The sequence below is a fragment of the Neolamprologus brichardi genome, chromosome 20, assembly GCF_056152115.1.
Source record: "Neolamprologus brichardi isolate AB-2024 chromosome 20, ASM5615211v1, whole genome shotgun sequence".
NCBI classification, from domain to species: Eukaryota; Metazoa; Chordata; class Actinopteri; order Cichliformes; family Cichlidae; genus Neolamprologus; species Neolamprologus brichardi.
In genome coordinates, this window is record NC_142123.1 from 10,055,524 (window position 1) to 10,080,365 (window position 24,842).

Here is a 24,842-nt window from a genome sequence, read left to right on the forward strand (position 1 = left end):
TGTTTTGTGACGTTTCCAGCAACAAAGAGCCTAAAGAAACCATTTAAAATAGCTTCTTTTCCCAGTTGCCTGTTATGTGCAGACACAACACCAGTTCATCCTTTGATAAGGTGTTTTTTATGCTTGAATGATTCATGATGATTCAGTTTTAAGTGGCTTAACATACACAAAAACATTCCTCTGAAAATCCTCGTGTAAAAGGTGACTGAAAAGACCACTTTAAAACGTTACGTTGACGTCAGCCTGTTATTGTGAAGTCAAATGTTGTTGTACTTCTCTCCATGCCCTTTCATATGATACATGGTTTCTTGGGCAGTGACAATTATGGTCAAGGTCAAATACAAGGCCTGGTATATTGTTGTGAAGTTTGAAAACAATCCACTAAGAATTGTGGGTAATATAAAGTTATTAGTGGTTTTCACTTTTGGTCTGACCTTGAACTTGACCCTAAATTAAATCAGCTCGAGCTGTTATTGGTATGTACCATCACACAAAATTTGAAAATGATATATTGAAAACTGGGCGATACACTGCTAACGAACAGACGGACAAACAGAAGGATTACACACTCCCTCCCTTTGGAGGAGAAGTACAACAACGTCTGGCTCACTGAAAGCAAAATATGAGGAGTGGATCGAGACTTGCACAGAGCTGCATGTCCCAAAAAGATCAGTAAATCAAAAAGTCAAAGTTTTTGTTAAAATACTTTATTAAGAACTTTGAATGAAAAAAACAAGAGCGCATTAAAGTGCAGCAGACAGTTTAAAAAATATGTCAATAAAAACACGGCTAGTCGTGGTGGTCGACTGCACGAGTTAATTTACACATTTCTAATTTTAAAAAGCAAACTTAAATCAGTCAATAGAACTGTGAATACAATTTACAGGAAGAAATCACATTTTTTAAAAAGTGGAGGATGTTGGCAACGCTACAAAACTCGATTTAGGTGTTAAAATGCATATTGGTGTAAAAACGATTATATGAAGCTAGTTTACAAACGCATGTTGACAGGATACCAGAACAATCTACCTGCGTGGCGACATTCAAAGGAAATGTTTTAGTCATGCCACAGAGAGCGACAGAGCGTACGCTCAGCAGGGGTAAAAATGATGGAGCTCATAGACTCAGTGAGCCATGCTTAGCTAATACACATAATGCACTAATATAAAAGTGTTGGCACAACCTGGATAGTGAGGACTTTTAAATACAGAGAGCCGCATCGCACGTCATGATGCATGCACGTATTCAGGTACAGACTGATCATATCAGATGCAAACAAAGCCTGAGAATTCATTTAAATGCTGTAAACAGGGACGTCGTTGAAGCCAGAAACACATTAACATTCTTACAGTATACAGAACATGGAAAAATAAAACAATGCTGAGTGATGATTTTGGCACACTTGATGCTGAATACAAATGTGAGCTTCGCGGTCAGCAGCACGGTGCTTTAAGCCCACAGCGTGCAGCTGTTTCCTTGGTCTTGATGTTTTATCACCTGTTATGTGCAAACACTGCGAAGAGCAATAAAAAAAAGGATTCAGTATTCTGATGCTCAAGTTTGGCAGATTCAGGAAAACTCTGGTTTTCTTACAATCAACATCTCGAACAAACAAATTCAAGATATTTAGGAACAAACAGAAACTGCTAACTCGGTGTTCTGCAGATGCAGTGTTGTGCTCAAAGTAACTCTTAAGGTACTGAAGCAGTAAACTCACTTCTCTCCCTCAGGCCTTGTCCAAAGCTGTGTACCAGTCTGATGAGGCCCCAGAATAAAACCACTTTGATCACCAGTGAAATCAAAGCCCCGGTTATAGCAGCTGCCTCCACTGTGTACGTAGTGTCCTGGAACCATTTCTCTGCCACCTGCGATTAAAGCAAAATCATTGTTTCCCCGCAGGCGTCTGTATCTGAGCCAGCCAAAGAAGGGAACGCCAACATGCGGCGTCATCCTCACATCACAGAGGCGCTGTCCTCTGTGATGTGAGCAGCAATCGTGTCAGAAAGTGATTTTTGGGGGGTTTAATGGAAATACTGAAAAACACTGGAAAGTAACTATTCAAGTGCTACGCTAACTGCATTTATTACTGCACCTAAGTTACTCCCTGATGAGCAAACGCCCAACTTCACAGCATAAATAAACGGATTTGAAGTCTTGGAATAAAAAAGGTTTATACGGTCTATAGCTGTTTCCACTGTGTTGCTGTGCAGGACTCACTGTGAAAGGAATTATCTGCTTTTCACATTTCGTAGTGACAGAAAGACTGTATAAGATGTCACCTGTTATGCTAGCCATGTTAGCATCCCATTGAATAATACAGTGCACTCCGCTACCCAAGCTTTACATCTACTCTCATCCAATGATTGTCATGTCCACATTTGAACCTTGAGGCTTCAAAAAGGTAGCCAAGAAACTAACAGGTGACATCAGTGGCTCTGCCATCTGATATATACAGTCTATGAAACTACGAGGACTTTTACACCCCAGTGCCAACAAATTTTGGATAGTGTGTAAAATGTAAATTTAAAAAAATCCAGTGATTTGCAAATCTCGTAATCCCATAATAGAAAAATCATATTTGATGTTTGAACTGAGAAAATGTCCCACTTCTCATTTTGAATTTGACAGCACAGTGCAGCATCCCCTCTTCTTTTAACAACACCTGATATTTTGTCCGGGAACAGAGGAGATCAGCTGCTGGAGTTTTTTCCCATTTCTGTCTGATATAGGATCCTAGCTGCTCCACAGTTGTGGGTCTTCTTTGTTGTATTTTTTATTTCATCGCGTACCAAACTGGGGAACAACCTGGACTGCAGGGAAGTCACTACCACACCCAGACTCTTCTACTATGCTGAAATATCCAAGGCTGAAAAATCTCTTGCCTTGATGGGAGCATAAGTCCATTTTAAATGAGCTTTGGAGAGGAGAAGATAGTGGCCCTTCTGGATCAAGTTCATATTTGTGGATGTGTTGACAGATTTCTGTAATTGCTCCTGAGCCCCTGCAGTGATTTCCATGCTAGCATCGCACCTGTTTCTAATGCAGTGCTGCCTGACGGACGGAGATTTAGTCTTTGTCCCTTGCGCACAGAGATTTCTCCAAATTCTTTGAATATTTTGATGATTTTATGTTCTGTAGATGTGAGATGTTCCAAGTCTTTACAATTTTACATAGCAGAAGATTATTCTGAAATTGTTTAATAACTTGTAGATACAATTTTTTTGCACATCTTTACTCCTGAGAAAAGCTGCCTCGCTAAGAATATCTTTTTATACCCAATCAAGTTACTGACCTGTTGAAAATGAACCTAATTAGTTTCAAAATGTTCCTCCAGCTGTTTCTTTTTAGTGCCACTTACTTTTACAGACTTTTGCTGTCCAGGTCCAAACTTTCCTGTTTTATTGTAAATAAAGTTCATGAGATTTGCAAGGCATTGGATTTGGTTTTTATTTACCACATTGTCCCAAAAAACTCATCACCGAGTCACACTGGCAGAATTTTCTATTATAAATTCTCACAGATATGATAAAATGTGTATTGATCCTCAATAGAAAGATAGCCCCCAACAAAGACACCGGTCATATTTGAAGTGCGAGTTGTGTGACGTACTTTGGGACAATCATTCCTAAGCCATTTATGCAGGATTATTATTAGGAAGACTCACTTCATAAAGCACACTCACACAAACGGAAAAACAAAATGTGTAGTTAGATAAAATATCTGAAGGGAACAGCTGGCCATTAACTTTTTATAATTATTTGAACATATCTGGAGGGAAATCTCAGCCTACCGTGTACATCAGATACACAAAGAATGCCACCTGAGGAACGTTCTGCACCATAAAGATCCAAACCAAAACTTTCTTTTCCTTTAAAACCTAAAAAACAAAAACAAGTGGTTACAATTGGCTGCTCTTGAGCTTGTGACTGTTTAAAGTGCATCTATGTTTCTTTTCTTTTTTGGTTTATTGTCACTTGTGACTCTCTGCTGTGACCAGAGGATGTATAAAAAGGTCTCACCGCAACAGCGCCCACAACTGTAGTCAGGATGGCCCAGAACACTCCGACACCCACGATTATGTTGTTGGCACCAGTCGCGGCGAGGCTCGTTGTTAAGATCAGGACACACAGGCACAACTGAAAAGGTCACACCAACAGCACAACGTCACGAAGCCGCTCATCAGCTCTGTTAAAAACAAACTCGCCTCACTGTAGGATGCTGAACACCAAGGAAAAAAAGCATATGACGAGGAGCACGTGCAGGATGACATGCTGCACGTGTGAAATGCCAAAAATTTCTACTGTAAAAAACAAAAGGAGAACGTGCGTGTACCTGAGCCTGCAGGTCAAAGGTCACCATGGAGAAACACAGGTTTAGCAGGAAATACTGCTCTTGAAGGCACTCCAAGGCTCCGCCCACACGGAACGCCATCATGTTCGGTCTCCGGATGAGCAGCGTGGTGCAAAAGATGTGCACGACGCCCAGGGTGACGATGCACACGAAACGCACCTGCCACACAAACAGATCGCCGCTGTTCACTCAGTTTGTGCTTCAGGTTTGTGCACGGTGAAAAATTAAAGGCTCTGCAGTTATTACATCAAATTATTCTCTATCATTCATATCAGTCACCCGCCAGTAAAAAAGATGGTTCAGTTTGCAGAAATGTGGCATTATTCAGTAACTCAACACTCAGCTGCATGTACAGTAGACTGTCCGTGATATGAACTGCTCTTGTTGGGGCTTTGCATGCTTTTAAACAGAACACTGCAAACACCAACACACAGCAATAACCATCAACATGTAGTCTCAACATTCACTCATTGGATCACTCATTCACACATACAGTCACAGCGACATCAAGTGGTGGAACTGAGAATCATCTAAACGGGAAGTAATCGTTCACGATGCCTGCTGACATGTTTCCTTTGGGTTTTCCTTTTTTGTTTATTTTGTTTCCTTTCGTGTCTTAACAGCAGCAGCAGGAAGCAACGATGACACTATTCAGAGCTGACGCATACACAGTCGGGTCCAGAAGGATTTTGGATGACGGCACAAATTCGATTTCCTTTTTCTTTTGTACACCATGGCAGTGGATTTTAAATCAACCTATCAAGCATGTTTGAAGTACAGACTTTCAGCTTTAATTGAAGGAGTCAAAACTACCTGGAAAATTAAACTGAGCAGATAAAAGCTCTGGAGTTCATTCCAAGTGTTTAACTTGTGTTTGGTGAATTTCCCTGTGGAAATCTCTCAATATGGGGCCTGAAAGCATGTTGATACGACCAAAATCTCATATCCCGATAAAATACATTTCTCATCCCGAGAACAATATATATCACAAAATAGGGCTTTTTCTGTAAATTCTGTGAATCTCTGGCAGCCCCACTTTTGTCAAGTGTTTTCAGCTGGGCGTTATGTACCTGGAGTCGAGTGCTTTTGACCGATGCATGAAACTGCTGCGGGGAAAAGCCTGTTGTAACGTTTGAGTCTAAAGTTTATTTAGAGCATCTGACGGCTATTTTTTGCTTCTCATCCATAAGCTCTCTTCACACTCTTTCTCGTGATTCTTGCGTAGCTAGTAGACGAGGTTTGTCGTGGTTGAGTCTGTGCTGGGTACTGGTTTGCGGCATAATTTGCATAGTACAGTTTTCTGGTCCGTGTCATACTTTCATAACCAAACCATGTCCGTGCTACAGGGGTAGCCCCTCATTTAGGAATAAGGTCCTCGATTTGTTTTGTACAGTCCTTCTGTTTGGAGCTAACGTATTCTGCCTCGTTTTTACTGGCTATACTAGGGCTGTGCGATATGACCAAAATCTCATATCCCGATATAAGAATTCTATCGTCCCGATAACGATATAAATCACAAAAATGTAACATTTTCTGTAAATTCTGTGAATCTCGGGCAGCTCGACTTGCGGGAAGTGTTTCCAGCTGCGCGTCATGTAGCTGGAGTCGAGTGTTTTAACCGATGCATGAAACGATACATTTTTAGACATAAGTTGTAACAGCCGCTGTTTTCTTTGAGTATTTATTACACGGCGTGCTGCGGGGAAAAGCCTGTTCTAACATTTGAGTTTAAGGTTTATTTTTTAGCACCTGACGGCTCTTTTTTACTTCTCATCCGTAAATAATCTGCTCTTTCACATGATTCAGTTTATTTTGAAAAGTCTCAACAGGATCTTGAGCTTTATTGTGAAAGGTTTATATGGAACATAAACAAGCGGACACGAGATGCTGTTACCCTGGTTGTTGCTAACCACAACGCATAAAAACAGGCGCTTGTCTATCCATAGTGTGGTTATATTAAATATAAGAGAAAGAGAGGACTTTAAGAAATTAATATAAACACTACAGTGACCATCAAAACGGTGAAAAAATATTGCTGTAAACAGTTTATTTTGCGACTCCATGAAACAAACAATAGCGTAAAATGAAACATAGACATTTTTATATCATCATCCGATATATATCGTTATATCGAACAGCCCTAGGCTATACTGGTATTCTCTGTGCCCTAATGAAAAAATATTGCCGTAAACGGTGTATTTTGCAACACTACAAAACAATACTGTATAATTTGAAGCGACAGATGTTTCCATATCGTCATCCGATATATCTCATCATATCGCACAGGCCTAGTTGATAGGAGCAGAAGGAGGACATCACTAGGCTGAAAAATCAAAGGAAGCTTTCAGAAAGACAGCAAACACGTTTGGTGTGTCCTAATCAACAATCGGGCTAACTCTGAGCAACCACCGAAGACAACTAGAATGGATGATCGCAAATTTTTCCTTAGAGTTTAAAAATAATGTCATAACCTCAAAGCAAGCCAAGAACACGCTCAAGAAGATATCACTGTGAAAGGTGCAAACCACTGGTTACACTCAAGAACAAGAAAGTGAGATTAGACGTTGCCAGAAAACATCTGAAAGACACTTTGGACAGATGAAAATATGATGGGAAGAGAAAAGTGTGGAGAAGGAGAGAAACCACTTATGATCTGAAGCGTACCACATTATCCGTCAAACATAGCGTGGGCATGTATTTCTGTTTATTGATGACTGCTGACAGAAGGAGTACGATTAATGGAGAAGTGTACAGGGCTGTGCTCTCTGCTCAGATTCAACCAAATGCTGCAAAACTGCAAAATCAACCCAAGAGTTTCTCAAGGAAAAGAAACGAGACATTATTGAATGACAAGTCAGTCACCTGATCTCAACCCAGCGTGCTCGGCTGGAAAAGCTCTCTCCGAGCACGTTTTCGGTTACTGAAAACAAAACTGAAGGCAAAGAGACTCACAGCAACTAGCAATGGGAGGGAGCTGCAGTGAAGACTGGGAAGAACATCTGCATTTGGTGATGCTCGTGGGTTCTAGCCTTCAGGAAGTCAAAAGACATAAAACATATATATCTCAAATTATGTTTGTTTGTCCAATCACTGCTGGGCCTCTTAAAATAGAAAACTGTATAAAACTGGCTGCAATTTCTTACAGTTAATTAAATATTTTATGAAAAGAAAGCTGAATGAAGTCTGCACTTCAATCACAGGCATGTTGACTGTTTGATTTAAAATCCACTGTGGTGGTGTACAGAGCGAAAACTACAACAACTCTCCTTTTTGCAGCCATCGGTCAGTCACGCAGGACTTATGGAATATCTTGAAGTTTAATATACTTCTGTCGTGCTAAAGATGTTTTACTGTGTTTTTTTTTTTTTTTACATTTTCTCATATTGCTCATATTAACATTAGTATCTTTTCTGGTTTTGTTCTGCAAATCCAAATCAGTCAAAGTTCTATTTGCTTTTTGCACGAGAAATATTCACGATTCCCTCCAAACTCCTCACCAGCAGCTCCTCTTGGCCTTTCGTACCCAGCACGGAGAAGTTGACCACCGACCGAATCATCACTACCAGCACGCTGAGCACGAACGCCACCAGCTCCTGTCGGTTCTCCTGCAGCACGCCGCGGATAATGTAGTAGATGCAGAACACTGCAGGGGGCAGACAACAGGCAGAGCTCACATGCAAGACAAGCACTTTGAATAAAGATGAAGTATTTGTACTGTGTGTGCACACCGTTTCTCAATCATATAGCTTAAGGATATAAGTACACAATACAAAGTTTTTAATGAAGCTCTCTGTGTAAAAATGTTAATGATCATGAAAATCAGTTACTTTGCTACTCTGTTCATCAAACATCTCCTCAGAGGTAACATTTATTCTGCACTAAGCTCCACAATTTATTTGCTAATCATTGCATTTTGCTTTTATTTCGGTTTTACACAGCATCCCAGTGTTTGTTGGAAATGACGCTTCGAAAGCGGCTTTAACCTCCTAAGACCCAAACTCTTCCATGGCATGCATTTTTAATTTCTCTTTGATATTTGTGCTGATTGGGACCTGATGAAAGTAAAAACAAAGAATTACCTTATTTTTGTTTCTAAGAAAAATGAGAGCCACATATGAGGATATTCGTTTAAAATTTCGATAGAACAGTAGCAGTATAATGTCCTCGTAAGTGGATATCAGGCCCTTGTAGAGCAAGATTTAGTATTTTGGTCTAAATAACCCAAAATATGATGTCCACATATGTGGACGAAAGGTCATAGGAGGTTAAGCAAAAGTCACCATTTCCTCAAATCTCTACAGGGCAGGTAGAGAGTGCAGCTCAAGTCATTTTTATGGGAAATGCTTCAGCGAGCTGTAAACCTGAGCTATGAGGAAATAAAGCTAGCTCAGTTGACATAAATCATCACTGAACACATAAGCCACTGGAACCAGCTCCTTCCACTCAAGTTTTCATCATATGATTGCAACAGAAGAACTTCTGCTTTTTAAAAGGAGGTGGTGGGGGTGGTGATGAATGCTGCAAATGTCTTTTTTTGTTCTTGCCCTCAACAAACTCACCTATTCCAACTAGCTGGATCAGCGACACAGTGAAGTTGTCCTCATCGGACACGTCCGTGTCCGTGTGCTGCTTGTAGAGGCTGGACACGGTGAGGCCGAGCAGCGCCAGCAGAGACAGTATGGCGAAGCAGAAATAGACCTGCAGCAGGCGCGGCAGCTCCGACCAGCGCTTTATCTACAACAGCATGGAAAGGACAAAGAATGTGAAACAACCTGTGATAGCCACAACAACAAAAAAATCACAATCAAAGCACGACAGGAACGAAAACACGTGCTTCACTTCCCAGCACGGCAGCGCCAGTATCTCACCGGGCCACATGGTGTCAGGATCAGTTCCTGGTGTCTCGGCCTCAGGTTCGGAGACGGAAGGTCCGAGCCATGTGGCTGGTTGCCCAACAGAGGACTGAGAAGTGAAACAAATTTTACATAACTGCAGAAGATCATATTCATTCAGGTCACTAAACCTAAACTTAAAAAAGCACTGCTCACTGATAAAAAAAGAAACTCTAAATAAGCCGGGATCCTTCTTGCTGTTACATGCTGCACATTCAAATACAGAAAACATCCCACAGAGGAGGACAAAGATAACAGATATTTATGACAGCAAACATTTGAATGTGTCACTGGTTTCGATAACAACATTAATGCTTGCTCGGTGTCACAGTGAAAGCTGTGTCTACTTGTGCATTTCCTCCTATGAAATATCAAAGGTTTTCTTATCAGAGGACCGGATCATAAAATAAATATGTTTGCGGCACCTTACTTCAGCAAATGCTGAGGTCTATAAAAATGGACCCCAGGAGACGACAAACACACCCCACGTTACATGCGGTGTCCTCCTAAGGTGTGCTCACTGGTAAATTATGAGCAGAGAATCCAAAATATCAGAAAATCAGCTGTTCTTACACTGATACACAAAATTGATGAACATCGAGTTCTTGACAATTGTAGGCGTTCTGCCTGTTCTCTCTAATGTGGCTGAAAAACTAGTAGCCGATCAATTTGTCACTTCTTTAAACAGCACTTCTTCAGCTTTGCACCCAGTGCAGTTTGGTTTTTGAAAACAAGACGATAACTAAATAGAAACGAATGCACGAGGACAAAAGCTATGATGAAATGTATTGACACTTTCATCAATGAATAAAAATGAGATGAAAATATTCTGGAGAGATGAGATCCAGTCAGAACGAATTAAGTTGTTAGAAAAGTGGGATGAGTATGAAAGTTCTCCAATCAGAAGTAATCTCTGTGCGTAATAAGGTCAGACACACACATTCGATCTGCCCCCGGAAAACAGCACTGTTAGCTCCCATGCTCACTGTTTCACATGAAAACACAACAAAATGTCACTGTTTGCGAGGAATAGAAGAGTAGACATATTGACACATTTAGCATTTGATCTCAAGAAAAATATTACACATTGTAAACTGTGTGGAGCAACAGTCGCTGAAAAACTTCTCATATGAGAAGACTAGACTACATAATCAACAATCAAGCTCTTTGTTTAACTGTAGGTGTTCCTCAAGGCTCATTTCTAGATCCTCTTTTTTTCTTTTTGGTATATTAGTGATTTTCAATCTGCTTGTTGCAAACTAGTAGCACGTGAAAATGTGTATTAGATATGCTGATCTACCGTGTCTATTTCAAGCTTTGCCTCTCCAAACGAGAAATGGACACAGATGCAGAAGCCGCAGTAAGTTGCACTGAGTTGCCGTACCAGCACAGGGAGACATTTTATTGCAAGCCAACATGAAAATAATGACGGGAAAGCGCTAAAGCAGACATCACTAACACATTTACATGTACATATTATCTGCCTATTGTTACGGATTCAAATATTGGGAATGGATACAGGAGGAAAACCAAAATAACAACACTGGTCCGGCCGGGTCAAGTCAAACAATGATTTAATGAACACACGCGTGGGAGATGGACACCATACAACAGACAGCATCAGATCTCAAAATGGTGGAGCATTGATCAAACTCTTATAGCCTCTAGTGGCCCCCACCTAATCATCAGAGCCTAAACATTCTCATTCTTTCTCTCACACAGCGCCTAAGCTACGACCTTGGCTCCCTGTTTATCTGCTCCTGATGAGATGGGGCAGCATGCCCTGCTCTCTTCCAATCAGACAAATGAGACGATGACTTTCTGTGAACAGTATTTCCTATAACTCAGCAGTATAATGCATCATAAAACAATATCATTCATTCACAATAAATCAACAGTCTAATGTAATGCAGATCAGTTTACCAAATGTAATAATTATCACCTTCTTCTAATTCAGGAGCATAATGCAAACTGAAACTACATAATAATTCACAATCTTTAATTAGGGGTCTAACATGGCATAAAATAATATCATAATCCGACAATTCCCCCTGTTGAGCTCTTTAGACATAAAGAGCTCACTTACACCCTGCAATCCAGTGTTGCCGGGTTCATTTCTCCTTACTCCTCAGGCCTTTTGTCCCCCTGTTGGGTGAACCATATGTGAGATGACCTCTGTATTTACGCAGTTCAGATGCAAGAAAAACTTTTATTACAACAACAATAGTAGGTACAGATGATACTCCCATTACTCCCCAGTTCTCCCACAGCTTTATTTCGGTGCTACCTTATACCCTCCAAACGTACTCAGACTAGAACCTCTGTCCGAGGAGCTTTTAACCTTTATTTTATTGCTGTAGGCACCAGTGTCTCCCAGTCGGGTGATTCTCTGCTCTTGTTTCCTTCAACCTCAGGGGTTAGACAACCCTTCAGTCGTTGCACAGATCAGGGGATTATTCTGCCCCGATTTCAAACAATGATCTGTGTATTCTGGGATCACAGCTGTGTTCCCCAGGAAAAGGAACAGAAAGGTGTTCTCCTTATGACCAACAGCCTCTCGAACGTCGTTGGTGTGGTGTTCCTGGATTTCCGTCAACCCCTTCATGATTATTGCTGTGTTTATGGGATCCATCCTTTTGAGGTGACTAACTGGAGCCCAAAATGCCATGACACTTGAACCCAGTTGGTGTTTCAGCAGTCACCGTGTCTGTCTCTGCTGTGAAGGATCCTCGTATATCTGTGACCTCGTCTGGTGTCTGTTCCTTTCTCTGTAAGAGACAGAAAACCAAAACACCTCTCTTCCTAGCTCTAACAATCTAATGTTGCTGTGTAGTGATCTTTTGGTGATTCAGAATTTGTTTAGAATATTCAGAATGTCCCAAGGACTTATCCTAATTTAGTGTATGTGTGTGTAAGCGTGTTTGCATGTAACCCGCTGCACTCAAGGCATTTCTTACACTTTATCAGTCCGGACTATCGCCGAACGAAGCTTATGACCTTCAAAAGACCGAGTGCCAACTCCTTATAAGCACATTTGCAAGATATGTATAAAAATGATTAAAACCACTCATTCTCATAAAAAACATCAAAGACAAAGCAGCCATTTCTAATTCTAACATGTGTCCATTCAATGAAGCTAGAAAATTAAAAGAAAAGGTTAGTGACCTCATATCTTAGAAAGTGTCAGACTTTCTCCTATCCAGTGTCGTTGCTCCAGTCTTGTTATCCTGTGTTAGGGAATGAAATCAATTTAATTGTCATGTTAGATCTGTTCAACACCTGGCTCCGCCCAGAGCCTGCGTCTTCACAATTGTCTACAAACAAAACCTGTATTATTATGAACTTCACTTCAACATGAGCTTGTTGACTACTTTTGACACCTGTAGATAGAAGATTAACATGGGGTTATAACAATCACTGTAATACAAATGTTAATATGTCAATAGCTTCAATAAATGTTCAATGCAATGCTTGTTATATGATTCTGATGTAACAATAATGCTGATGCTAAAATAACAGTAAAACACACCCCTTTTTATCCCTCACTGACCACAGCAGGGGTATCTATGTTTTAATTCAGCCATGAAGCTCACCTGATTCATCACTGAGCCCCACCGGCACTGGCATTTGACAGGGTGGCGCTGCATATTCTTCCTTTAATGTCACTATTTTCAATCTGTTAATTAGAGTGCTTAAACATGAAGTAGACTACGTCCACAACAAGTCAATACAACTGTGAATGTGGCCAATTATCAATCTATTACCAATCAATAACAAAAAATAGCTTTCATTTTATGCATGCTTTTAGTCAACCACTCACCCAGAGGATCTCCAATCCCAGAAAATTCCTTCTCCTCATTTAATAAGTCTGTCCTCCTTCCATGCCCTGGTAACTGGTCCATCCAGAGCTGTATCATTATGAAATATACATACAACAAGCCAAACCACACTTTGGTCACACCAACCCTTTTCCGCCCTGAAGATGTCCAACGCCATCTTAGTCTGGACTGTCAAAGATGACTTTAACGCTGACTGTTCCGACAATCCATTTTATAACATTTCCTGGTCAGATTAGCCAATCCCTGCACACTGGAATAAACATAATCAACATGATCAACATTTTCCTGCGTGTTTTTTCACCATTTTATTGATTCCAATGCTCCATCCTTATGTGGTTTGTTGCATTATGTTTATCTAGAACTCCACTCTGTGTCTAAATGTTTGAAGAATTTTTCATGTTTGGGGTCAAGTTTTAAGAATTTGACCATACGTGAAATTAATGGTGTTATTGTAACATGGTAGACTAGTGTGCCTGTGTTAATTCAGCTCCATATTATTGTGTAAAGTTGCACTGGGTTGGGAGTGGTTTTTTGTGTGTGTCACATTTTGGTTAGCCAATGGCTGGAATGGGGTTGGACTAATTAGAGGCAGGTGTACTTGATTGCAATGATACACTGGTCTACTTATAGCTCACACTACAAACACTGCTGTGTCATTTTGTCTCTCTGTGCATGTATGTAATGTGATAATCTGATATGTTTGGGATGGATGGGTTTTGCACTATGAATTTTATACTTAAAGTGTCATTTTGTCTCTCTGTTCAGGCCACGGCCTATTATATGCCACAGCCTAAAGGCAGCAGAGTTTCAGAGGCTGGAGTGATCACTGGCTATATGCTTACAGGGTAGTGGGTCTCCAAGGACAACTTCTACCCCTGTTAAAGGCAACATGTGGAGTGCAACTGGCCATGTGGCATAGCTGGCTCTGGCCTTGGGACTGTGTGTTTTTATTTGCTTCATGAATGGGACACTGGACTGTTTTATCTTTTATCTCTTGATATTTTGTCACTAAATTATCTTTTTGAATTTTATTGACTGTCATCGTTTTGCCCACTACTGAGGCGGTTGGTCAGACCTAAAATCTTTCTTTGGGTGTGTTACATTATCACCCCCATCGGGGCTTACCTTTCCCACTTCTGATGATATTCCTCCCTATTCTTTGCAAGTACCCGCTTTTGGTGGCGAGAAACTGTTGGTGTGGTCAAGTGGGCGCTGTAAAAACAAAAGCTCAGGACAGAACAGTTATCAGCCATGTACTTCATACAAAATTAGCATATATTGAATTTCATATTGATCCTCTGAGTGTAATGGTACATTTTAATTTTAATTTATCAAAGCTAAACACAATAATTTTTCTTTATTTTGCTCTTGTTCTTGTGCAGCACCACATGCCCCTGTCGGTTCTATCTTACTTTTCTAAATTATTGACTATTTCAATGGAGAACCTATCTGACGTGGACCAAGGTTTGTCATTACATATCTCTATTTTGAATGTGACTAGTCTATCATTCCCCTGTTGGTATCAATAGAGTTTTTTCTTGCTTTTTCTATCAAAATTGATTGACTTTTTACAGTGGCCCGCTATGGTTAATAATAACATGTTCAGTCATGAGTGAAATCAAAGCTTCTCTTCACTTTAGCATTTAACATTCCCAACAATATAATGTGCTGCATTAATCGAAACACAGCTAATAAAACACAATTTTCTTAATGTAAACATCAGTAGCTCAAAATTAGCAACCGAAAGCAACCAAAAGGTTAAGTCTGCAGTTCACACTCATGTGAAGCTACAGCCTCCCCCCCTAGTCTCTGTCCTCCTATTCCTGCAAAAACAAAACAAAGCGAGACAAAACATCCACCCTTCTTTTACAGGCTGGGTGAATTGTTTGTGGACATTTACTAATCCTAAAGTCGGTACCGTTTTTGTCTCAGTGTCAAGTCAGTTTAAACATTTAGTCGTCAGTCCATCACAGTCCAGTCACATGCATACATTCACACACATTCATACCAGATATTGCTGATAATGGAGTCTCACGTGCAACCTATTCGAGGCTCCATCACCAGCAAGATGACGTCATCATTTTTAAAGGAAAACAGTTCCTTGTTTTTTTTGGACTGGATTGACTCGCTGCAATCCTTTTAGGCTCAGGACTTCTCATGTGATCAGTGTCCCATATAAGTGAATTTCTCCAGAGCCCATTATAATCATGGAGAAAAATACTTTGCGACTGTTTCTAGTAATCATGTTTTATAGCGCTTTAAAGTTCAATCTCTCAGGCCTGGATTAAAGAGCTGATTTGTTAAATCAGGAACTCACAAAATACCAAAATATCACCACCGGTGGATCACTCCTCTCAGATGTTCTTATTTCAGTGCACTGTAACAAAAGCAAAGACAAACGTAACCAATATAATACTCATATAATAACAAATACTGGGGCCCGTTAGAAACCTGTCCAAGCATAAAACCATCTTTCTCTCTCTTAGAGAAAGAAAACAATCCAAACCTCACTGATAAAATCAACCTAGTGTTAAGCAAAACCCAAAATCAACCAAAACTTCACCAGAAAGTTTTTCTCCGTCCCCGGACAATATTGTGTAGGAATACAGGTACCGTAACTTCTTTTTGCACTGACAAAAACATGTTAGACTTATTTGATTCAATAGTGGACACCAGTTGCACACAAATGTTTTGCTTTGGTAGAAACTTAAACAACTGAGTTAAATCAACACAACCTTTTCATATTCCGTAAACCTGTGCATTTTGAGTTCATATTACACGATTAAGACATGTTCAGATGGAGTAAGTTAAGCTCCTGGAATATTTTAATCCTTCACAATTCTGTCATTTTTTCAACACTATTCTCTAACTTTTATCCAAATTCTACTTGGTCCCTTAAATACTACATGTTGTCTTCATATTGCCTACGGTTCAACAAAGTCTAAATTCTGATCACCATAAAAATTGAATGGGTCTACACCAACTACCATCCTCCTATCTTTATCCTAATTGCACGAGGGCTGGGAAATAACTCTAAAGTGATAGGTTACGAGGCAGGGTGCACCCCGAACCGGTCACCAGTCTATCACCTAGAAACAAACAACCATTTACACTTACATTCACGGATAATTTAGAGTCATCAATTAACCTAGCTCTAACAGCTGCATGACTTTTCACTGTGGCAGGAAACCAGAATACCCAGAGAGAAATCACTGCAAACTAGCCAGACTGTGGACTTGCACCCAGGACCTTCTTACTGTGGAGCAACAGCACTCACCAGCATGCCAACAATGTAGGAAATACAGGGAAGCTATGATTTCCTGTTGAATTTTATACAGATCTTTAAAGCCTGAGGCAATTGTGTTAAATACACGTGGGATGCTTACGTAAATCCAAGGGCTGGCCCCCTTTTCTTCTTTTTATTTTATATTTTATTATTGTTATTATTTTTATTTTTATTATTATTATTATTTATTTTTTTTAGTGTGTTCCTCCTTCAATTAAATCTCAATCACAAAAATGTGGTGCTCCGAAGTAAGGCTCACACCGTTAATTCATAATTTTCACTCTGTACCACTGCTCCTTATCAGGCTGTGTGAAACACAGTAAACAATTCAGTTGAGGCCTTGAGCCATAAACAGACATCACTCACAGACATTGTTTTCATAACCAAACTGCTCTAGACCCTGTCCCCTAAATCTACACAAATGCCCTCTGGGTGACATGAAATGCATTTAACCAATTAACAATCAATGGCTTCTTGTTGTTGTAACAAATTCTGTATTTGGACGTTTGTGTGCAGCATTTTGCGTATCAGCATAGCATTTGTTAGTAAAGCATTCTTCATTGCAGCAGCGTGTGTGTATCACTCTTCATTGCACAAACATGTATGTGTGTATGTGAGTGTGTGTGTGGATCACTTCTCAATGGATTGAATCAGCATTTTGATTTGTGTGCGTGTGTGTGTGTCATTTCTCAGTCAATCAACGAGTGCATATGTGTTCATATGTGTGTTTCTCTTGCTTCTGAGTCAGTGTATGTAAATGTGTGTGTTTGTGTGTGTGTTTGTGTTCATCACTTTCCTGTTCTGGTGTTCTGGGTAAACCATGGCCTGAAGCGTGCTCTGGGGTCCTGCTCTCCTCCTTTTCAGTCCGTTTGGGTCCATTGGTGCTGCTGCCCAAAGTTCTCTCCATACTGGTTCTGACCCCAATTGAGGCAGTCCTTTTCTCCAGTGTCCTGCATCTTCTCCTTGTCCAGCTCCTCCTTAACTTGACCCCTTTTGCTTCTGTAGGTCTTTCAGGGTTTGCTCCTGCTGTTGGAGCTTCTCGTCAGGTTTGACAACCTCCTGCTCCAGCAAGCTCCGGGCTGATTTCAAGTCCTGTATCTGGGACTCCAAGCCTGACTGATGGGTTCGATTAGCAGCCAGCTCCTCCTGAGGCATGCTCAGTTTCTGCTCTGATGTCTTGAGCTCTCACTGAGGGCAGAAACCTCAGAGTCTTTTCCGTACACGTCAGATTGAAGTTTATTGATGTTTTCCTTGCTTTGCTCCACGACCTTCTGCAGCCCTGCTGTTCGGCTCTTCTCAGAGGTCAGCTCCTGGCTGAGCCTCGACACCTGTGCCTTCAGCTTATGTTCTTCTGCTGCTTTTGTCCAATCTGAGGTGCCTTCTGACCTCAGTTACTCCTCGTGTCTCTGGCACGCCCTTTTTGCTGCCCGATCCTCCATGTTGGTCCATCACTTTCCTGCACAGTTTTAATGCAGAGTTGTTAAGGTCAGCATTCTTTTGCTCGGCCTCACTTTTCATCCGGGCTTAATAGGCGTCTCGTCACAGCTCTGTCAGCTGAAGCTGTCTGGAAATCTCCCCCGTGTAGTGAAACGGGCCTTGGATTTAACGTTCTCCGTCTCCGCTGCATGAGATCTCTTTCCTGCAGCACTGTTGACATTCTCAGGCTGTTGTTGTGAGTCCAGCTGCTGTAGCATTTGGTCAGGGTCACATCAAAGATGGTAGAAGGGAGAGCAAAGATGGTAGAGGGGAGAGCAGGAGTCCAGGTCAGCCTCGGCTTTCCGGGCCGACAAAGCAGCCTGTAATTAAGCATAAAGAGAAAAAACAAAAACAAAACAAAAACAGACGAACAGGAAAATGATGTTGTTTGAAAATAATGTTGTTTTGGCTGTGTTATTCAGAGAGGGGCCAGGCCCTGTGTCAGCCTTCTCCCCCCCCTTTTTTTGTTTTTTCTCACTATATAATCAAGTCATAACCCACCAAGTTGACAGGACAACACAGGTACCTGTTAAAATTCTTAAGATCATGTTTAATAATTCAAAAAGGAATTTTATTTCATTCAGTAATCACTTGTATTAATCAATCACAGGAAAACATGTCACAATTTGACTCTTTTAACCACTAAATTTGTTGTTTCATCACTGGTTTGTGATTTACCAGTGTCTGTCTTTTTGAAGTCAAGTTGTTGTCCTGCAACCCAGAGAGTTTATTTGTTAGTAGTGGATAGACTTTATCATTTAACATCAGGTGTATATTAAGTTTTGCTGCTTTAACCTTGCTGGAAAATCTTCACGTGTTCATGAGTGTAAGCTGTTTCTTCATTGCGTGTATGTGCGTTTGTGGGTGGGTTATTTTAACTTTTTTCTCAAACAAGACATTTCTCTAATTGTGTGTGTTTTTAATTTTGTTTCCCAAATTTTGATTTCCCACCTTAAATAACAGCATTCCATGTCTTCAGCCAGGAATTAGAGCTTGCTTGTGAGATTCAGGGACACATGGTGCCAAAAACAATTCAGTGAAAAACTTGCCTGAAAATTTCCAGTGATGGTAACCGATAACTGGAGGAGAAGATGTCCTTTAAGCTTCTTTTTCGGGTGGGGACAAAGTGAGAGGTCGAGCTGTTAAATTTTGAGCCAGAGCTTGGCCTGTGTGTCGTCCCAATTTTATTAATCTATCCTTTTGCTGCTGTACTCAGGTCTCCTGGTTGAGAGAAATCCACCTGTATTAAGAGACTAAAACATTCATTTACTATTTTTCTGAAAACATCCACTTACTATTTCTTTTCTGAAAACATTCACTTACTCTTTCTTTTCTGAAAACATTCACTTACTCTTTCTTTTCTGAAAACATTCACTTACTCCATCTTTTCTGAAAACATTCACTTACTCCATCTGCCTAGATTTTACTCTCTCTCTCTCTTGGTGCATAGTTCACACAGTCAGGCAGTTGCCTTTTATGGGCATGCAGATTTCCGGTCACTTACCCTCAGCAGCTGTGAAGCCGTCTCTCCCATATCAAAACTCAGCCAAACATTAAACATTCACCGTAGTGATTTAAAACTTTATTTGTAATATTATAATCAGCAAAATCAGCGTTTTAATTACAGGCATGTATCATTATTTGCAAATTATACTTATAAAACTCAATAACACGCTAAACAGGAAGTCCTCTGTGGGCTTCACAGCAGCCACCTCATTTGCATGTTCACACACTATCTAAAAATAGCTCGCAGCGCTGCAGCGCGCTGTCGTCACACACAGCCTCGTTTCACACTCAACTCTATATTATATTACAAAGACGTCTTATATTTACAATCACTCTCAGGCCTGAAAGTTTTAGCGCCTACACAATTTTGACAAATTTAAGATAACGGGTCCAACCGAAGAAAGTCCAACTTTTTTGTAATCAATTAACCAGTATCAGACTCTAACTGTATCTGGCCTCATCTCTAAAATCCCTAAGTCAATTTACAGTGCCCAAAAAAGCGCAGATAAGGAGACTCTAACTCCTAGTTATTCTGGAGTGCCCCAAGCTCCACAGTGACCAACTGAACTAACCCTGTTCGCCGACAGGTCAAGGTCGCGCGTCCGCGGCCAGGAGGGAGCGTAACCTCCGGGCTATGCGCCTCTTAGTGGACTCCAACCACCGTTCTAACAAAATTTAAAATACTTTTAAACAACAGACAACACCCAAAAACAAGAGTATGACTGAGGCAGATGCAACGTTATGGACAATGGAGACTCTAACTCGCAACATGACCAACACAGATGCAATCTTTAGACCAATGGAGACTCTAACTCACAAAATGACCAATTCCCTATCCAACTACCTGAGACTCTAACTCAGTATTATTTTCCTTTACCTTGGGACTCTAACCCAGTATTATTACCTTTACCTGAGACTCTAACTCAGTATTTTTACCTTTACCTGAGACTCTAACTCAGTATTTTTACTTATAAGCTTGTTTCAAGTTTCAAAACTCATGAGATTTTTCATCAAAATCAAAACAGACACTCACCGGCAACTTTTACTGAATAGACATTTAATTTCATCGTCCAATTCAGCACACTTCGGATAAAATCAACAGGCCTGTGCCTACCTCTTTTATAAAGGCGCCTGTCCACTCAGTTCGATTGCCGGATAATGTCTGCCCGTCCGACCACCTCGGACCGTCCAAGCCTCCAAAACTTCCATCCCAATACCACAGGACGAGCCCCCAAAACTGTTACGGATTCAAATATTGGGAATGGATACAGGAGGAAAACCAAAATAACAACACTGGTCCGGCCGGGTCAAGTCAAACAATGATTTAATGAACACACGCGTGGGAGATGGACACCATACAACAGACAGCATCAGATCTCAAAATGGTGGAGCATTGATCAAACTCTTATAGCCTCTAGTGGCCCCCACCTAATCATCAGAGCCTAAACATTCTCATTCTTTCTCTCACACAGCGCCTAAGCTACGACCTTGGCTCCCTGTTTATCTGCTCCTGATGAGATGGGGCAGCATGCCCTGCTCTCTTCCAATCAGACAAATGAGACGATGACTTTCTGTGAACAGTATTTCCTATAACTCAGCAGTATAATGCATCATAAAACAATATCATTCATTCACAATAAATCAACAGTCTAATGTAATGCAGATCAGTTTACCAAATGTAATAATTATCACCTTCTTCTAATTCAGGAGCATAATGCAAACTGAAACTACATAATAATTCACAATCTTTAATTAGGGGTCTAACATGGCATAAAATAATATCATAATCCGACACTATCTTAATAGTTTCTTAATAGCCCAGTATTAATAGTTACTTGATAGTCTAGCCTAATAGTTTCTGGCAATTAAGGACCCTGGTATGAAGTACACTTACACTTCCTTCCTTAGTAACAACTTCTTGGCTTTAAATGTATTATCTCCCACTGTGGGTACTGCAACTTGTGCATGCATGTGCTTTTCACATTTGTGAGAAGAAAATTTGAAATGGACACAGTGGACCGGCGTGTCTATAACATGCTTTGTCGTGATATTGATTGGCTTGTTCTGGAGCTAATGCTCTTTGCTGATGATGTTGTTATATATGCATACAGTAATAATGAAACTGAAATGTTCTACCAAACTTCCGTGATTTCTTAATTGATATTAATTATTGTATTACTACACGGTCACAGTCTGGCTTTAATACTTTAAAACTATTACAGTCTTTATATAACAGAAGATTGGAAATATTTATTAAAATAGCATTATTGTTATCACTACTGTTTAATTTTACAGAAGCACAGTTTACTTGGCTTTGAAAATCTTGTTTAACACATGAATATTTGTCTTATTTATAAATTTTCACATAATTTGGATCCTCCACCTTTTAGTCATTACCATACTATTAGGGTAAATAGAAACCAAACTACACAGAATACATACGATATTTTTAAATATCAGTTAAAAACCGGAATTGCCAGCACTGAGGTGGTTTTATCTTGTTTCGCTTTAATACATCTGACTAGCTTTTCTCCTTTTACATTTCAGTTTACATTCCTGCATCCCCAGCAGGGCCTTGAGGTCATGTCATCAGGGCCAACTGGTTGTGCATCATACCAGGCTGAAAACTATACGAGGCAGAGCTTTTGCAGCAGTGGCCCCCAGACTCTGGAAGTCTCTCCCTCTGAGCTTCAGATCTGTAAACTCAAGGGTCGCTTTCAAAATGCAGCGAAATTTTTTTTTAGATTTGTATTTGGTTTTATCTTGAAAGGTGCTGAAGAAATATTTTATATTTAAGTACATGTACTTACATTGTCCCAATTAAAAATATACAGATAAAAATGCAGAAGTCCTTATTGTTACTGCTTATATAGATGCTTAAACAGTTAATACAAAGACAGATATTTCCCAGCCAGGTGAAATTACTCCGTTAGGTTGGGAAACTGCCAAATCTAGAAACACCATCCTGTAGACAGTTGATCATAACCTCGTGACTTACCAATAATTTCTACAGTTGAGGATTGCAAAACTAGTAATTTACCTTCACACTGAACATGAATCGTGCCCCTTAGTTGGGGCAACTAAAAAGACTGAGTGCAAAATACGTTTTAAGCATTAATGTGTCTTTCCTGTTTTGTTCCTCTGGTCGTTTATCTTTGTTTTATTTGGCTTGCATAAATATGACTTTATTCATATTTCTACAGAGGTTACAGTTGTCCGTAACCTCAGGTTCAGTCCTCCACATACAGAAGACTTGTTGAACCATAAATCCTCTACATTAGCTCAGGCTCCGTATAAAGCTTGTCAGATGAAGGCTCGCAGTTATAAATAACAATAAATAACCCGTTTATTGATGTTAACGGGTGTGTCCGGTTATAGCGAGATAATAAGGTGTACATCTACCAGCTGTCTGATTACATTTTATCACGACGCAAAAGCTCGGTGACTAACAGAGAGAGAAAGAAAAAGTAACTTTTACAGTTAAATGTACGAATTAAGCTGCTCACCTTATCTCGTCCATTTCCTGGCGGACTACAGCGCAGCAGCTTACATTCCCGAAACCTTTTCAGTTCGTCTCCACCTCCAGCCCACACAACTTCAGTTTCACATTTTGCAATGTAAACAACGGGAGCAGTAGCCTGGGCAAATTCTTCTTCTACTGCTTCATTTGTTGCAGCGCGAAAGTGCTGCTGCCCCCTCGTGGACACAAAGAGGTTTGCACAGATTGATATTCACATTTTCACATTTTATGAATTAAATATATATTTTAATAATTTATATACTCTGCCAGTCAAAAGCTTGGACACATCTTCTCATTAAATGCTTTTTCTTTATTTTCATGACTATTTACATTGCAGATTCTTATTGAAGGCATCAAAATCCTGAGTGCTGTCTAAAAACTGGACGCAGACGGTCCAGAAAATCAGAAGCTGTTTCGGCTTCTTTTTGTTTCACCTCTCCTATTTTTCCATAGTCAGCCCTCGGGGCCAACCGTACTCTAATTCTCTCATATAAATTTGCTAGGGCATTGTTTAGGTCTGTGCTTCCTGGTGCGTATGCTGCTCCCCCGGCGTTTGAGCCGGTATAATCTCCTCTAACTGTTCCTATTTTTAATCCTAATAAATCTTGCACTACTTGAAGCATTTCATGACCATTTAAATACCATTGCCTTCTGATCATTTCTACAGCGTCCCTCCATGGTATAAAACCTTCATTCAGTGGAGGAACGTCTTTCAGGACATTTCGTCTGTCTATTTGTGACCACGGACGGAAAATATGTATGGTTGGGCACTCATCTTGCTCTTTTTGTCCTTCTGTCCCTATTATTAGGCCAAATCTGGGGTTTGCCACTGCTACCATTGGGTAAATACCAGTGGCTGGCGGGTCGAGTATGTCTCCCCAGATGTTGGTCCCTTCTGCTTGTTGCTTTTCATTAGAAGTGGTTTTCTAAGACTTAGTCTAAGTCTTGCCCAGTCAAGATACCAATGTTCCCTGTGGCGTGGGTGTGGTCTCTGGCCAGCTGCAGAGGAGGGGTGACACAGTGAGCTCCCGGGGCGGCGCAGGGGCGGGGTCGACAGGTGTGCTGGGTTCCGACATTGATTGTGTGTCTTTTTATGTTGACAGTGACAGTCGGAGGTGGAGCGGACGTGACAGCTGCAGAGAGCGGGAGTGGCTGTGAATAAACCCACATCTCTAAATAAAAAGTTTTGCTGTCAAAATAATCGCCCCAGCGTATGTTTATCGGGTCAAACGCTACATTCCCATTTTGGACAGAGAACACAGATGTGAATGGCCATTGTCAGTGACCATCTTTGAACAGAGGGGGTGGCTTACGACACCAACTGTCTGCCATCTATAATCCAGATTTGAGATCCCTCGCCAGATGCCTTAACACCCACTCACAACCTGGGCCATTTGACCTAAGTAAATAACATCATAGGGTGGGGCTAGGTTTCACCCAAAACCTTGGCTGATTGTGACCCACACCCATTTTCACACCTTCGCTCATGTGATTAGGCATAGGATCAATCAGGGGTCCATGACCTTTTTAGAGACACTACCAATAGGATTTAAAAATCTTGGACTCTCCATCAATTGCTCTTAGAACTGAAGATGTTTCTCGTATGAGAGGTGAAACGTCTTCAAGGAAACTCAAAGAAGTCCAGACACTTTTCTTTCCAAGCTCCTTAGACTACAATGACCTGAATGTCTGAGAACCTTCACAGACATATTGCCTTGCACTTTGGGAGCAACACCCTTCAATTAGTGCAGGAGCATGAAAGGGAATTAGTAGTAGTTTCTTAGCAGCTATTTGACCATAAAGGCCTGATTCATGCAGTCTCCTCTGAACAGTGGATGTAGAGATGTGTCTCTACTCTGACTCTGTGTGGCATTTATCTGGGCTCTAAATCTGAGGTGCTGTTAACATGCGATTTTTCTAAGGCTGGTGACTCAGATGAATTTATCCTCAGCAGCGGAGGTGACTCTTGGTCT

General features: G+C 40.6%; 1 protein-coding gene across 1 annotated transcript; it reads right to left on the minus strand.

Annotated features, from left to right (window-relative positions):
* Window positions 1-702: 702 nt before the first annotated feature.
* On the minus strand, window positions 703-22,995 carry LOC102777622 (uncharacterized). Its single transcript, XM_006785358.3, has 9 exons — window positions 22,856-22,995; window positions 9,219-9,312; window positions 8,910-9,084; window positions 7,848-7,993; window positions 4,333-4,509; window positions 4,020-4,136; window positions 3,791-3,877; window positions 1,718-1,865; window positions 703-1,513 (listed from the first exon to the last, which is right to left on the minus strand). The coding sequence occupies exons 1-9, from the start codon at window positions 22,867-22,869 to the stop codon at window positions 1,494-1,496; spliced, it is 978 nt and encodes a 325-aa protein (XP_006785421.1). The 5' UTR covers window positions 22,870-22,995; the 3' UTR covers window positions 703-1,493.
* Between the last annotated feature and the right edge of the window lie 1,847 nt (window positions 22,996-24,842).